The following is a 15,252-nucleotide window of genomic DNA, read 5'->3' on the forward strand; positions in this document are numbered from 1 at the left end:
AATGATAGCAAACTAAAGCAATTTACTTCCATCTCTGTGGTGGCTACTACTCGGAGTGGAGTGATACAGTAAGTGCAGAAGTTATCGGATCTTTCTTGATGTTGACAACAGGAACAATCCAGTCATAAACAGTAGTTTGTGCAAAACTATCATCTGTGTGCACTTGGTAGTCATATCTGTATTTTGGTTTGGGGAAAGTGTCATGTAAACTGCTGTTAAACCTACTTCAGAGTGGACTAAAGTGGTTATTTTTCAGGCTGTTAGCTGAGGGGAAGTCCATTTCAATGGCAGGAGGCTAACAGTTAGCATTTGGAGCATCCAGCCAGTATCCAGCACTCAGTAACAAAGAAAGGAAGACAGAGCCACTACTGTCCTACAGAACAGCTAGGGGGGAGTGAAATAATATCACATTTTTAAAAATAGGTGAACTATCACTTTAATGTTGATACACTGAATTCAACTTTTAGAGCAAATCAGACACTTTGATATTAACCACAAACCAAAACTCCAGCTTTTAGTTCTGTCCTGCTGTGATATTTTATCATTTGTTATCACAAAATGGCTTATGTGAGGGAAAACTGTTGAATGCTCAATTGATTTGAAATATCAGACCTAGCTATTTCCTGTTTTGTTAGTCCATTACCCTAACTCTAGCTCCCATGTGCTATTTACCATCTGAAAGCTGAGTGAAGAGTATTTTTTCGAGCAGGGAGTTCAGATCTCCTGTCTGTCCCACTAAGATATGACTGCAGCTTCAGAAATTTGTGTGTGGGCGTAGGACGGCGTCGGAGGGGAGGGCAAGCATAAACACAGGAACAATTGGCACAGATAAGTTCAGTGTTGTTCATACCGTCTGTAATTACCCTCTGCTGGTGTTTTATGGCAACACTGTAAAACAGGCCATTTCTGTTTCTGCACAACACAACCAGGAAATGACTTCTTACCGAAATTCCAGAGGTGAACCCTCTCTGAATAAGATCGACATTACACAAACACTGGAAAGCCTAGCTATTGAAATACTTTCAAAAGATAAAAAAAAAATTGTTGATAAAAATGATAATCAGAAGCTAATACTGGTCTGACATATTTGGGGCCAGTGTCCTCACCTAACCCAGGTTCTGACTGATGCTGTGCATTTATTGAAAAGAAAACCAACTGACCAGGGAGACTCTGCAAACATATGGAAATCCCCTCTTTACTATGTGAATGCGCCTCTGTGTTTTCAGATGGCAGCTTCCTGGCCGTGGGCTCCCATGACAACTTCATCTACATCTACAGCGTGACAGAGAGCGGCCGGCGCTACACCCGCTTTGGGAGATGCAATGTTGGTTGAGATTTTTATGCACTCACATGCACTCACATGAATACATTTGGTCTTGGCATGAACACCCTGGGAGAGCAGATTGTATTCAGACACAGTGAAAACTCCCATATTTCATATTGCTACTCATGATAACCACACAGTTCCTCTTTTTATTCCAAATAAAGCGGCAACGTAAACCCATCAGTTCCTGTGTTGTATTAGTCAGTGATAAAGAAATGGACATTTGTTTATGAAAATCAATTACTGGTTGCTTAAATTAAATGTTACATGAGCAACTAATATGCATGACAAGAGAATTCTGATTTCACTGTGCATTGTACAAAAAAAATGTACCCTTTTCTCACCATTTTGACATGAAAAAGCAGGGTAAACATGGGTGTTACTAATGACATTAATTAACATGGTTCCCACGCAATAACTTGGAAATTTACAGACTGGCTTTCCAGTCACCAAAAACATCTGTAAAATTCAAAAATTGATAAAAAAAAATGGCCTGGAAATGTTTGTGAGGTCCTTAAAAAAAACTGTGTACATTTTTTTTGCTGATGCCCCGTCTCAGCACCTGTTCATACCCAGCTACAGTATTTTGGCGCTCTGCAGTGTCATATTTATGGAAGGCCACACAGCTTAAAAAACTACTGAGTACAACTATACAATATGCTCAACAGCAACACATTTGCACATGTTTTTGCATGTTTGCTAATCTGTAAATTGTTTACACACAACATGCTCTGCAATACACAAATGTGTTGATAACGTGTAAGGTTAGATGATAGTTTAATGGAATTAAAAGGGTCTATTCAGATACAAGAAACTTATTATTAAAAGGTATATATGTGGTTGTTGTGTTGTCACTGTTCTCCAGGGCCACTCCAGCTTTATAACTCATCTGGATTGGTCCAAAGATGGGAAGTACATTATGTCCAATTCCGGCGACTATGAGATCCTTTACTGTAAGTTAAAGAGCCTCTGTTTGCACTTGTCAGATAGCATGACTGAACATGTACATATTCTTGTATGATAATGTGCTGATTTGACTATGGAAACGGATGTCTGCCGGGACAGGGGACGTGGCTGCAGGGTGTAAACTGTTGAGGAACCGCTTTGAGAGCAAAGACAGAGAATGGGCCTCCTACACTTGTGTGCTGGGCTTTCATGTCATGGGTGAGAACCATCGGTTTTCTGCAAAAATGATCCCAATTATACTGTCAGCTAGTTATCAAAGAATAGCATTTTAAATGTTGTGATGATGTTTAACCATTTAAAATGCTGATATTCCAGTGCATTTTATGTCAAACATTTATGTCAAAGAAGCAGTGTTGTTTTCTTTCAGGTGTGTGGTTGGAGGGCTCTGATGGGACAGACATCAATGCATTGTGTCGCTCTCACAGTGAGAGGGTGGTAGCAGTGGCTGATGACTTCTGTAAAGTCCACCTCTTCCAGTACCCCTGTCCCAAACCAAAGGTAACACTCAAATCTATCTGACTCATCAGTAAACAAGTCATTTGTTCAAACTCAGTGTTGGAAGGAATAGGCTACAAGAAATTGCTACTCAAGTAGAAGTTTTGTTTCTTAACTTGATATTTTATATTTTACTTAAGTAGAAGTACAGGTAGTACAGTAAAAATCTAAATAAGTAAAAGTAAAAAGGTAGCTCATTCAAAATATACTCAGAGTACAAGTTACACAGTTTTTAAAGCCATAACTTTCAAAGTTCAGAGTTCAAATTAGATTGATGTAACTGGAAATCTGGAAATGACAAACGTCCACCAGCAAAGTAAAGCCATATTCGTCTTTTCTTTTGGCTGATCAACCCATTCACAGTGAAGAATTACACAATTTGTCAGTGATGATGGTCCATTTTCTGATTCTTATGGCTTATAGAGCTTATAAAACAGGTCTTAATTTGACAGTGACATATCAATGTTTAGAAGTGCTATACATACCACAGTTACTTGATCATGGTGGTTGGGTGTGAATGATCAGAAGGGATGGGAATGGGAACCTGATATGAAATGATTCACGATTCTTGGCTGATGATTCAATATATATTGAAAGTCTGTAAGTAATTAGCATGATCATATCAGACTTTGAGCTTTTACCATTTCTTGCAGGCCTAAAGATAGAAATAAACGAGCAAAGCAAAAAGCCAAAGTTCCTCCAGGCTCTTGATTCGTGGAGGTGTAGCATGAGTCTCTGTGGTTTTTCTTTCAGTCTTTATTTCCTGTACTGATAGACTTTAATTATGATGCTGTGCCACAGACCCAGAAATAAATGTTTGTTTGAATGGGTCACCATCTGTTGTATTCAAACCAGTAACAACAATGATTTTTCCTCCTTGAATAAAATAAAAATATGTCTAAAATAAGGACAAAATATCAACTCAGGGTCAGCATGGCAAAAAATTGTCAAATAAATGTTTTTCCCCTTCCCTAATGACAGCTGGGTTACACTCTTTATGGAAAGAGTCAGTGATGAAGTGTGTCTCTTTCTGGGCTCTTTTTTCCCCACCAGGCGCCAAGCCACAAGTACGAGGGCCACGGCAGCCATGTCACCAACGTCTGCTTCACACATAGCGACTCCCACCTTCTCTCCATGGGAGGGAAGGACACCTGCATCCTCCAGTGGAGGGTGACGGGGGGTGGCGTTGGCGACAGCAGGGACAGACTGGCCTCGGCCTCGTCCGCCTCCACCAGCTCTCCAGAACCTGCCACCGGCTAGGAGCTCAGTGGAGTGTATGTTGTTGAACGTCAAAGAGAAGGAACTGTTTACAAAGGAGGGGACACCTGCCACAGCTACAGGCTCAGCCAGGCCTCAGCTGGGCCACTTTCATACAGCACATGTAGAGGAATCATCTGGAATCCACAGTCATTTTACTCATACAAGCCTCTGTGATCATATCAAATCATTATGAAACTGGACAGTGTGATATACTTACACAGAATATTTTCACTCCTGTTGAATAGGCCTGTATGGTGAATTTCATAACGAGCGGTCAAATACATCGCCGATTCAGAATGTTAGTTGTGTAGTGACAGCAACAGCGAGAGTTTCAGTGAACATTCCTGTATTTTAGTTTCTAATTAAACTGCCATCATGTTTACCAAACTTACCAAAGTGCTGCATTATGGCTAATGCCTTACAAAGAAACTTACATAATATGCATATTTTTTTATTATTTCAAACTGTTTCAGTGTTTGAGCGACATCTCTGCTAATATTAAAGTTGTTTTTGTGCTTGCATTAGACAGACTGTGACAAACCTGGTAGTCAGAATCAATACTCAGCATCTCTTGACTCTTTAATAGCAGATCAGTACACTTGGAGTTGATTTCTTTTGTAAAATTTATATATTTAAGAGAACTTTATGGAATACTGTGATGTTCTATCTATCAAGATATTGCTCCCAATAAAGAACTGAAGACTAGAAGCTGTGTTGTGTCTTAAGTGTCACTAGTGGGCAGCACTGCTCCAGGAACTGCAGTGGAGAAGCTGCTACCATGCAGGAGCTCCCAAACTTTGTCATGTGGAGAAACCCCAAACAGATACAGTGGACATTATAACCCACTCACCCAATCTGATACTCCCCCCAATGCCCTCACCCCACACACACAATGCGAAATGACTTTAAGCAACATAACTTTCCAATTTCTCAATTCAGCTTGTGGTGTCTGAGGGATTTAGGAAAAATAAACAATCTGAAAGGGAGCAGAATGGTACAACCTCTACTAGTTTTCACACGCCACTGACTCTCTTTTGGTGCATTTTTTATCATGGGTTATGCAAGTCTAGCAAGAGCAAAAACTTAAACAACCCAATGAAAACCAGCAGTATTTTCAACCAATACAAGTGCAGCCCCTCGCAGTAATAGCTGTGGTAGTGACAGCTATCTTTACTCATTCGCTTTTCCCAAAACCCCAGTAAGCTCAATCTGAACTGAGAAAATTCAATTTGAAATTCTAGTTAAATTTATGTAAGAATTATATAAGATTGTAAGGTTATATAAAAATTACAGACCACTTCAGATTATTGTGATTCTGAATTTTAAATGTGGCTTTTAAAATATGTTAAATGCATCAATTAAAAAAAAAAAAAAAAAAAAACTTTTTGGGTTCACATACAAATTGAGTTCATGCAACTCAACAGTTTGTCAGCAGTAACATCTCTCCAGAGGGGAGAGATAATAATTTAATATCAGTAGCATAATTAAATAGTGCATTAACGTTAATACATAAATTGTTATTATAAGTGATTTTTTTTCAGAACTTGCTATGCTTTGAGTTGAGTAGTCATCGTGTGTGAGTGTATGTATGTGTGCATGCATGCGTTCGTACGTGCGTGCGTGCGTGTGTGTGTGTGTGTGTGTGTGTGTATGTGTGTGTGGCGGAGACGGGGAGATGCACATGTGTATGTATTTCTTAGCATTATAAATCTATTGGTTATTAAATTTGGTTCTATAAAAAGTTCATTGTGTAGTTCCGGAGACTGTCGACGATTTCCGAAGATGACGTTTTACGAACGAACGAAGGGGGCCAGTGAATGTGTGTGTGTATGTGTGTGAGCGAGTGTGTGTTGAACTGAGCGGAGGTGAAGAAGAGGAGGATGAAGCTGGGAGCGGAGGATGGGAGGAAGAGTGGAGTAAGAGACAGGCTAGCTGTGTGTGTGAATGAGTGAGTGAGTGAGGAAGAGGAAGAGTAGAGGAAGGTCGTTTGAGGGACCGAAAACAAAGACGGTCGTTTTTTGGGATCACCTCCGGAACATTAACGTTACTAACGGAAACTTTCAACTTTTTACCCGCCACAGCTCGGCTTGTTGTGCCCGGAGCCGGCTTTGTTTCACGGCGGGGGTGTCTGCGATAAATGAAGGAATAAAATAGATCCACATCGACATTTTTACGCAAGTGGGGATATCCCTGGGACTGTGTTTGATAAGGGTTACGAGAGAATGGCGGCCAACATGTATCGAGTGGGAGGTAAGGACTGTTTTATATTTTGAAGAGCCCCCCCACAACGTGATTGTTCGTTTCGGCAGCAAGGTGGCTAGCTAGCTGCTCGCTGTCTGTGCGGTTAGCTGCTAACTAAAGCTAGCTATTCCCTAGCCGCGACTACGTTCCGTTGAAGGGACAATCCAACGTCAAATTCAGAATTCCGGCAATCAGACAATATACAAACTCCTACTAGACCACTTAAAACCTTTTTATTGGGGATAATGTACATTTCGGCATGCATTCGATACCCTGAGCTCAGTTTTACTTAAGGAAATTGCAACTTTTAAAACTGGTTCGTCTTTTCTTTCATCGAATAACGTTACCCGGCGGCGGGCGTCAGCGAACTGTATGAACCGGTTGTGGAAGTTGCAGTTTTATCCATATAACTGCTGCCTGGTGGATTATATATATACCGAAATGAATGGTTGTCTCGGGCCATCCAGAAATTGTATTGTATCGTTATTTAGTTGGTTTGTGTATTTGCTTATAAGCAAGGCAGCCATGCATTGCCGTATTTCAAACACACTTCGGCGTTTAGATCTGTGCATACGGGAGAAAACGGAACATACCGGGGCTAGCTAGCTCCTAGCTGTAGAGCGATTAGCCGCTAACTACAGCTAGCTATTCCCGTGATAGCTAAACTGGCCTCTGGCTTTATCAGCGGGGAGGGCTATTTCATTATCGACTCCGCCATACCACTTCATATGCAACGGGTAGCTAGCCGTGTGAGCTAACTTTGCCTGCTAACTTTTGTTAGCTAGCTAACACACAAGGTTAGCTGGTAGCTGCATGCCTGAGTATTTCTTGTAGTTCTTACGGTTATTATTTTCTGGTAACTACTGTTTATCTGTACAAGAAGCAGACTAGTTTCATGACGCCAGTGACCGTTATCGTTACTTAAACGTAATTTGCGCGACAGATAAATTTACAGAAAACAGCTGAACAAAGTTAACCGACTTACTACCAGGGTAAAATTCAGTACTGGGTTGTCTAGTTGCTGTGACCCAGTGTTTTCTTACAGCAAGTACCGCAGCCGCTGGAAGCAAACTAACGCTAGTGCCTTTACAAGTTACGAAATATTAGTAATACTGAGTAACTAGGCAGGCTGTGAAATGTGTCAGTTGTGTTGGAGAAAGCAGTGAAACTCGCTTGATAGTAGGCTTGTTCGCTTAAAGAAGACTTTCCACCACACTCGTGTGCCAACTTTGTCGACCTGCCGTTGAGTAGAAAAACGCCGGTAAACATGCGTAAGATGACCGAATGTCTGCTCGGGTTTGCTCCATTGATTTCACGGGCCGTGGGCTGTAGGTAACTCAGTGCTTTATAGTGGATGCTGGTGTGGCACACCATGACCAACGTTTGTCGTGTGTGAGCATGAATAATAGTTCTAAAGCATATGGTACCTGGCTTGAGTCTGCTGTTTTTTTGGACGCAGGGGAAGCTGAATTGACAATGAGATATTCTGACAGGCTTATCGTTGTGTAAGGTCCCATAAGAGTCTCTGTAGCCTATTTAGGTCATGGTGATTAAACACCGTTCTGCAAAATATGCTGCATCTGTTCCGTGCTCAATGCAAATAGTTGCTTCAGCAGTGTGCCTTGGCATGTTTGTCGTCATTTAGGGGTCTACAGGGATTATGAATTTTATAATGGGATATCAGTTGTTATAAGACAGATGCATTACAGAGGTTGCATTGTTTTGTCTGCAGCAGCTGCACGAGCTTTGCATCCCATTTCACTTTTGTGCATTCTGCTTGTTATAATTCTAATGTATGTTTGCAATCACGTTGCAATTGAGAGCTAAACTCTTTGGTGTGAATAAACTGATACTGCTGTCACCGTCTTAAGAGATGCCAACTGCAATTTCATTAGTCTTGGTTTCAGTGGAGAGTTGTGTCCCATGATGCTTATAATGCTGTTTCAAAAAAAAAAAAAAAAAAAAATCTGGAGGAAACAGTGAGTATTTGAAATTTCAGGGTGTAAAAAAGAAGTCAGATTGAGACACACTGAGTATCAGCACAAAATAACAGCTGTCGTCAGCTGCAGTATAAAAATATCACTGTTTTCGACATTAGTATTGTCCTCTGGTTCTGTGTCACTAATTGAAATAGGCTTAGTATGTTAGGTGGTTTTAGTCCTGCTGGTGGTACGGTTTCCTTTTGCTCTGAAGTGATTGTGTATTCCACTAGAGCCCCCCACCCCCCTGCTCCTCCAGTCATGTTGGCTGTGAGAGGGTGTCTGTGCTGCTGCCACTGCAGGTACCGTCCTTCAGCAGCTGACCGGCCTTGTGACCCATCAGCCCCCTACGGGCCAGCCTCTGAGCTCCTCCTCATACCATAACGGACTTGCTGTGAGCCCTGCATGTGCACCAGTGCTGGCAGGCATCCTGGTGGAACTTTGTCTGGGAGTGCACACACAAGGAAACCATTAGAGGTTTATTCTGTTGTCCCATTGCTTCTTAGACATGTGGGATTTCTAAGGAAAAAAAGGATTGACAGATACAGCTGTATCCCAGAAGTGAGCTTTTACTGAGAGGGTTAATGCAGCAGATCATGTGTGCTGTGGAATTTAGGCCTGTACAAGGAGGGACGTTGTATGATGTGGCAAATAGAATTTTATGGTGAGCGTAACAATTAATCTGGCCTTTGTAATATTGCAGTGAGAGTGCTGGCAACAAGCATATGATTATGTAATGACTTACAAATTGATTTTTTTAAGTAGCACACTGCAACAAGGTTGACTTGTATGCTTGTATAATTCAAACGCTGTAGTGAAACAAATGTAATGGGCAGTATTGGCCTCAGGCTGGGCTTTAACAGTAATTTTGTTGTAGAGGTCAGGTCATTTTTCACTGGTTCACCATGAGAAACATTGTCAGTAATATGGTGTCTTCTGATAACATCCCAAACTCCACACAGCAGCCAAAATATGTGTGTTGTGGATCATGGAGTCCTTGAGACGGATGACCACCTCAGTTTGTGTTACAGAGCCTTTGCAAATTCTCTGTGACTAGTAAAAGAGGTACTGAGGGCACTGTGCCTATCACACATGTTATATGTTGGCCATGTCCACCTTGCATCTCATAATGGAAAATATTAATGGAAGCACAGCAAGGGTTTCCTCAAAAAATGTTTCATTTTTCATCGTTCTTCTCAGTAGGGCTGCACAGTTAAGTGTGAAAAAGTTAGAGATGCGCCAATTGTAATTTTTTTGGCTGATTCCAATATCCAATTTTTATTTTCCCCCAAGTCTGATTTGTTGATTCCAGTTTTTGGCCAATTCCGGTTTTCTTTTTAAGAACTATAAATCAGAGCATACAGATATTTTTTAACTTGTCTTTAATGACAAATTCCCAAATTTTAACAGTTTCAACAGGTCTCAGAACAACAGAATAATATTTCACAGCACCAATTCTCAGTTATAAAATAATCCTAAAAATTGCATTGTGCTGCTTCAGGTGTCTAATTAGGTTTGTTGTTCTGAATGATTTTGAAGTTGATCCTCCACGACTCACTTTACACTTGCATAAATTGCAAATTGCAAGCTTGTTATCTTTTCCGCTTACTGTAAGATAATTCCACACTGCCAACATGTTGTGTGAATGATTGTCTGCATGTAACTGAACCATGTGCAGCACACAAGTGTGATGCTGCGTTCACATGAAATCTGACAGATGATAGACCTGAATGTCATTCAAGTGGAGGAGAGCAGGACGGTAAAATTTGTGGAGAGAATAGTAGCAAAGGCAATGATTTTTGTAAGCAATATGACATCACCATAGCAGCATATCTACATGCGTGTTTTGTTTTGCTGTCCTGCTGTTCCGTCGGACTCCTGTGCTGTCGTCTGCTGGATTCCATGTGAACGCAGCATAAATGTTACCGGCACACAATTGGCTAAACTGAGGCTGACTGGCCTACCACTGGTCATGGCCGATCGGGCAAAAAATCGTCCGATTCCAAGCACAGGCCGATCAATCAGAGCATCTCTAGAAAAAGTGAATATAAGAACTTTACTTTACACATGCTTCTTGTAGAATATTAACACATTATTTAAATTTTTATTTTCACTTGGAAACCTTGATGTAGTAAAATGTCATGATGTTGATATCACAAGTGTTAAAATAAAAATAATTTTGCTCTTGAAATCAAGACTAGTAATTGTGCCACTCCACCCCCTTTAACCAGAGTGTATGGATTGGGAAAAATCAGGGTTATTGTTTCACCCAAGACCATGCAGTGCTGCTTTTCATGGTCAGTTAGGCTGGGGTCCTGTCTTATCACTAAAGGACACTATTGACAGCAGCATAATGTATTTTGCTGATCTATGGTCAAACCATGCTTATGGAGGGGATCAGTACCGCTGTTACTGAGTAAAAATGTTCGTTCTGATCTAGCCCAATGCTTTTGTTCTGTAGCAGACATCAAGCATAACGCTACATGCCAGTAACTTCATTACTCAGGACAATTAGATATTAATTAGAATCTGTCAGAATTTGTTCACGTTTGTGAGATGGGTATCCATGGACTCCGTATTCATAAAGGCTTTCTTTTGCAGTTCGCTGGTGCAGGCAGGTTTGTGTGAGTGAGCGCCTATATTAACAGCCATACAGAAGCACACAGTGTTCAGCCTGCATGTAAGATCATTATCTTCCCTAGAGATTAGTCAAAGGGCTTCCTCCTCTTCATTCACCCTCAAGCACCCGGCATACTGCGCCACTCCAGTCACATACATTCACAACAAACACTCAAGACTGCCCAAGCCTTCACGCCTAATTTCTTTGTAGATTTTTTTTCTCCACAATGGTATTTACTTATTCAGCCTTTAGTGCACTTAAAATATCCATTGATGAAAAGAATTTGAATGCAATTGATCCTTTTCAAAAGCAGTGTGTGATTATGCTGAGGAACGAGAAAGCTGAGGTGAGTTTTTTTCAGTAGGGCATACACTGTGATCCCTATCAAAGCCCAGCCTCGCTGTCTTTCTCTGGATCATTGATCTATCAGGCTCCTCTACAGCCCTCTGTCTCGCTGATACACTGAGCTGGACCCACAGTGCTTCTGGAATAGTATCACACTCTAATTTGTCCCACTGGGCGCCAAAGCCAGAACATGGCTGATCAAGGGAGAGATGGAGGGGCAGGACAGAATAACTCCCTCTGTCCTCTGTCAGTGTGTCTCCTGAGCTTGAGCCATGTCAAACAGATGAGAGCGCGATTCCCCTCTCAGTGGTTCAAGCAGTGTTATGTAACGTGGCGGCGTTGCGTTCTTCCAGTGTGATCCAGGAGGTGCTGCTTCTCTGGCTGGGCTCCCCATCAACTTGCTAAGTAGAGCAAGAAATTCTCTCCCTGTATGAATTAGTCCTTACCCATCCATGGTTGTGATAATGCATAGTGGAAATGGAAGCATCTGAACCACACTCGTCCTCTTGAGGGTTTGTGTCCCTGCTTGTGGGAAGATCAGATGGAGCTTGTTGTGAAGTCACATTACAGCGCATAACTGAATCAAACAGTACCAGGAAATGCTGCATATATGGTATTAGGACAGTGCATAATAAGATATCAGCAAGTTAAGATGATTCACAAACAACTTCTTCAGTATTTTGCTTGGCAGAGATTACAGGAAACTCCACCCCAAAACGCTTAGACACAAGAAACTGAAAGCTATAATTTATTTTCAGTTGTGTTGTTTTGTTACGGTGTTACCTTTTTGGATGTAATAAAGACCACCAAGGGCTGAAGACGAGGCATTATTCCGATGTGGATAAACTCCTGGTTTTGTAATTTGATATTTGTTTTTTTTTTTTTTTCTCCTAGAAACTTCATCTCAGGGTTTGGGCAGGTGGAATGGCACAGGCACATGCAGCAATCTCAGGAAATCAAATGAAAATCTCCACCTTCATTACTTAGAGAATACAGAAATCACCCTTTGCTTTTCACACACTGTCACTCAGCTGCTACCAGACAGCCTCTTTAAGTCCTGTGACTGTTGCGACAAGTTGCAGTTAATCAGTAGTGTTTCCCATACACAGCTGAAATCAGCATTGACCACCTCAAACTGATTTTGATTGATTACTTTTTATAATGGTTAAAATCATGTCAAGCTATGTACAACTGCAAGCAGCACAGATCGCTCAATATATTGCAGTTATTCATATGGTCATTATCCTGGTCTTCAACTTCATCCCCTTTTTTGTGCCAGACGCGGTCCATGTATACAGTATAAAATTGGTAGGAATCAATGTCTCGCACTTTCTTTCTACAGTTTGCTTCAAACTGGCAGATGTCAATAACAGCTTTTGTAAACAGCAAGCAGACATGTTGTAACTTACTGGAGATGTTTAAAACTACCCCACATTAAGATCAAGAGTTTAAATGGGTGCAGTGCAAAATTGACATATTTCTCTGGTAATAAGTACGCAATTAGTTTCCACTGGATACAGTGCTGCTACTGTTACTGTATGTGAGGACAATGCATACTGGAAGCCCTGATTAGACTGAGGCAATATGGACAAAATCAAAAGATATTTTTGTCAGAGTCTCTATCAATATTGTGACAATACTGTAAGGATGACTGTTGGTGCTTTCAAAAACATATCTGCACAATGAGATTTTTGATAAACAGTCATTAGTAAAGTGAACTGTTTCGATTTGATTGGCTGACATCACAATAGGACGATGGACAGTGAGAGTCACATTAGTTGGCACACATAAAAACAGTGATGTAAACTTGCCCCTATGCTGTAATTACAAATTATTCACCAGCCACCTGGCTACAGACCTGTTTATTTATCCACCAAACCCAAAATTCACGCGCATTTAGCAGATAAATAATGTTCATTTTGGACAGGATCATACGCAATATATTGCCCAGTCCTAGCGCTGACCACGACAGTTCACCATATCTTGGCAGTTCATAGGCTTTTCATTAAATGTATATTGTGTTCAGTAACAAAGACAGGTTTTGTGCATTGGGATTGCTTTTGGCACAAAACAGGACACTCAAGTGCACAACTCACAAATTGTGTCATTGTGTCAACTATACTGCGGACTTTGGCTCACACAAATGAAAATTGCTGTTGTGGAAAGCTCTTATGCTGAGGACACACAAAGAATATGATTGTCTTTATTATTATGGATATGAAATGGGAAACTTAAAGCACATCCAACTATGTCTTAATATCTTCCAACCAAAAAAGGTTGTAAATGTTCTTTCTAATAGGTATTAATTAGCTTGTATGATAATACACCCTGACTTGTTTACGTTCTACACCATTCTGTACCAGCTAATGCTGCAGTCATGGGAATTTGAAACTTAGAATATGTGTTCTGTAAACTTCTGACTTGTGATAATCTGGCTTTCACAGTGTCATCTTGGCATAACTTAAAGCTCACAAAGGAGGAGAAATTCAGAATTTTCCTCCATGGGGTATACCAAACAAAAGGGCATCTATTTTCCTCAGTTGACACCTTTAACGCCATGTTGTTGAAATTCACAAAAAGGAATATCTGAGTTATCCGGGAATGAATGGAGTGAATGTACATTTTTTTAGTGTCAGAAGAGGGCAACCCGACTACAAAACTAGCTGGTGTCATAAACGACTGTTGGAGCTGGGTTTCTGGATACAAATTTGAACACCAACAGTGACAGTTGGCTCAGGCCTATTGGCTAGTTATGGTATCCGTAAGTTAGCAAACCTTAGGTGTTGCTATTTGCTATTATTGTCTCTTTGTGAAAGCCTGAACTTAATCCATGTAGGTCATTCTTAGGGAAGTTAAGAATAACCTACATGACCCGAAAGTTGAAGAGTCAAATCATTACCTGTGCAGTCAAGTCAGAAGGTGGTGTCATGTTTTTTTTAGGTAGTTATTGGGATTTCCAATCTTATAATAAAACAAGACACTTTCTCTGAAAAGAGTATTGCATTTGGGAATGGAAAAATATATATTTTTTTATATCCTTCTAGAGCTGGCAGAGTCACAAGTGATTGGAATAATAAACTGGAGAATTGTGGAGATCAATAATGAATTGTCAATTCATCGTATTGAAAGACTGACTCTGACTAAACGCTGGAAATTGTGATTTGGGTACAGCCCTAGTTAATATTATGATGCACAGTCCAAGGCATGCACACATGCATTCATCCAAGGACATGCCCCTTGTAGCTAGTGTAGTTAATGTCATTAGCTACACTAGTTAAGTGATTGACAGTAGCTGAATTTACATTTGCATTAGCATTGTCAAGCCTACAAAGCGCGTCTTCTCTCTTCAAGTTCTAAGCAGATCTCAGGGTGGATTTTTCCTTCAGAGTAGTGTCCACTAAAGGCTGGAGTAGAAACCACAGCCAGAATTTTACCAGCTCTTGGCTGCTATCTGGTGTTCTTGGCTACCACAAGGAACTGCAAAGCCTACTAGTTGGGTAGCCTGAAGTTTCACTGACAGACAGACCTGCTTTATTCCTCCTGACTTTTTGTTTTGTGACTAGACAGTAGACACTGGTTGGAGATGTGATGAATGCATGATAATATTTTCCTGTGCATTCGGTAGCAGAATGCTGATTGCACTGCAGATTGCTTGCTCATCTGACCGTCACACTGCTCTCGGGTGGCCTGCTGGCCTCCTGGCCTTTTAATGTGACCTGCACATGTCTCCTAGAGCATGAGAATTCCTCTACTTGACCAGCTGCAAACACACTGATCATACCAAAGCCATTCCCAGATCATCTCTTGAATTAATACTGGGAAATGATTTTAGTCGCTGGATTTGATCCAGCCAGACTATTTGATATAATTTGATGTGGCATTATGGGGGTAGTTTGTAGACCTTGATCTTTCAGTGTGATTTTGGTTGTTACTGAAGTGATTTTGAAGGGGGAATAATTGTACTACATGGGTTCTGGACCATTGTCAGTGTGGTAAAGATGTGGTGTAGAACCAGATTACAG

The 15,252-nt window shown here is 40.8% G+C and overlaps 2 protein-coding genes across 4 annotated transcripts in view; both read left to right on the forward strand.

The window, feature by feature from the left end:
• The window catches only part of eml3 (EMAP like 3), a 53,911-nt gene extending 49,168 nt beyond the window's left edge, over window positions 1–4,743 (forward strand). For all 3 annotated transcript variants that reach the window (XM_030076177.1, XM_030076178.1, XM_030076179.1), the window contains 5 exons: window positions 1,227–1,324; window positions 2,190–2,277; window positions 2,390–2,488; window positions 2,658–2,788; window positions 3,839–4,743. In XM_030076177.1, the coding sequence (XP_029932037.1) occupies window positions 1,227–1,324; window positions 2,190–2,277; window positions 2,390–2,488; window positions 2,658–2,788; window positions 3,839–4,045 (623 nt within the window). In that variant the 3' untranslated portion in view covers window positions 4,046–4,743. The remainder of the gene's footprint in view (window positions 1–1,226; window positions 1,325–2,189; window positions 2,278–2,389; window positions 2,489–2,657; window positions 2,789–3,838) is intronic.
• Window positions 4,744–5,873: 1,130 nt separating this feature from the next.
• Window positions 5,874–15,252, forward strand: part of mta2 (metastasis associated 1 family, member 2) — a 39,542-nt gene continuing 30,163 nt past the window's right edge. The window contains exon 1 of the mRNA XM_030075640.1: window positions 5,874–6,295. Within this exon, the coding sequence (XP_029931500.1) occupies window positions 6,268–6,295 (28 nt within the window). The 5' untranslated portion in view covers window positions 5,874–6,267. The remainder of the gene's footprint in view (window positions 6,296–15,252) is intronic.

The sequence above is a fragment of the Myripristis murdjan genome, chromosome 18, assembly GCF_902150065.1.
Source record: "Myripristis murdjan chromosome 18, fMyrMur1.1, whole genome shotgun sequence".
Taxonomy (NCBI): Eukaryota; Metazoa; Chordata; class Actinopteri; order Holocentriformes; family Holocentridae; genus Myripristis; species Myripristis murdjan.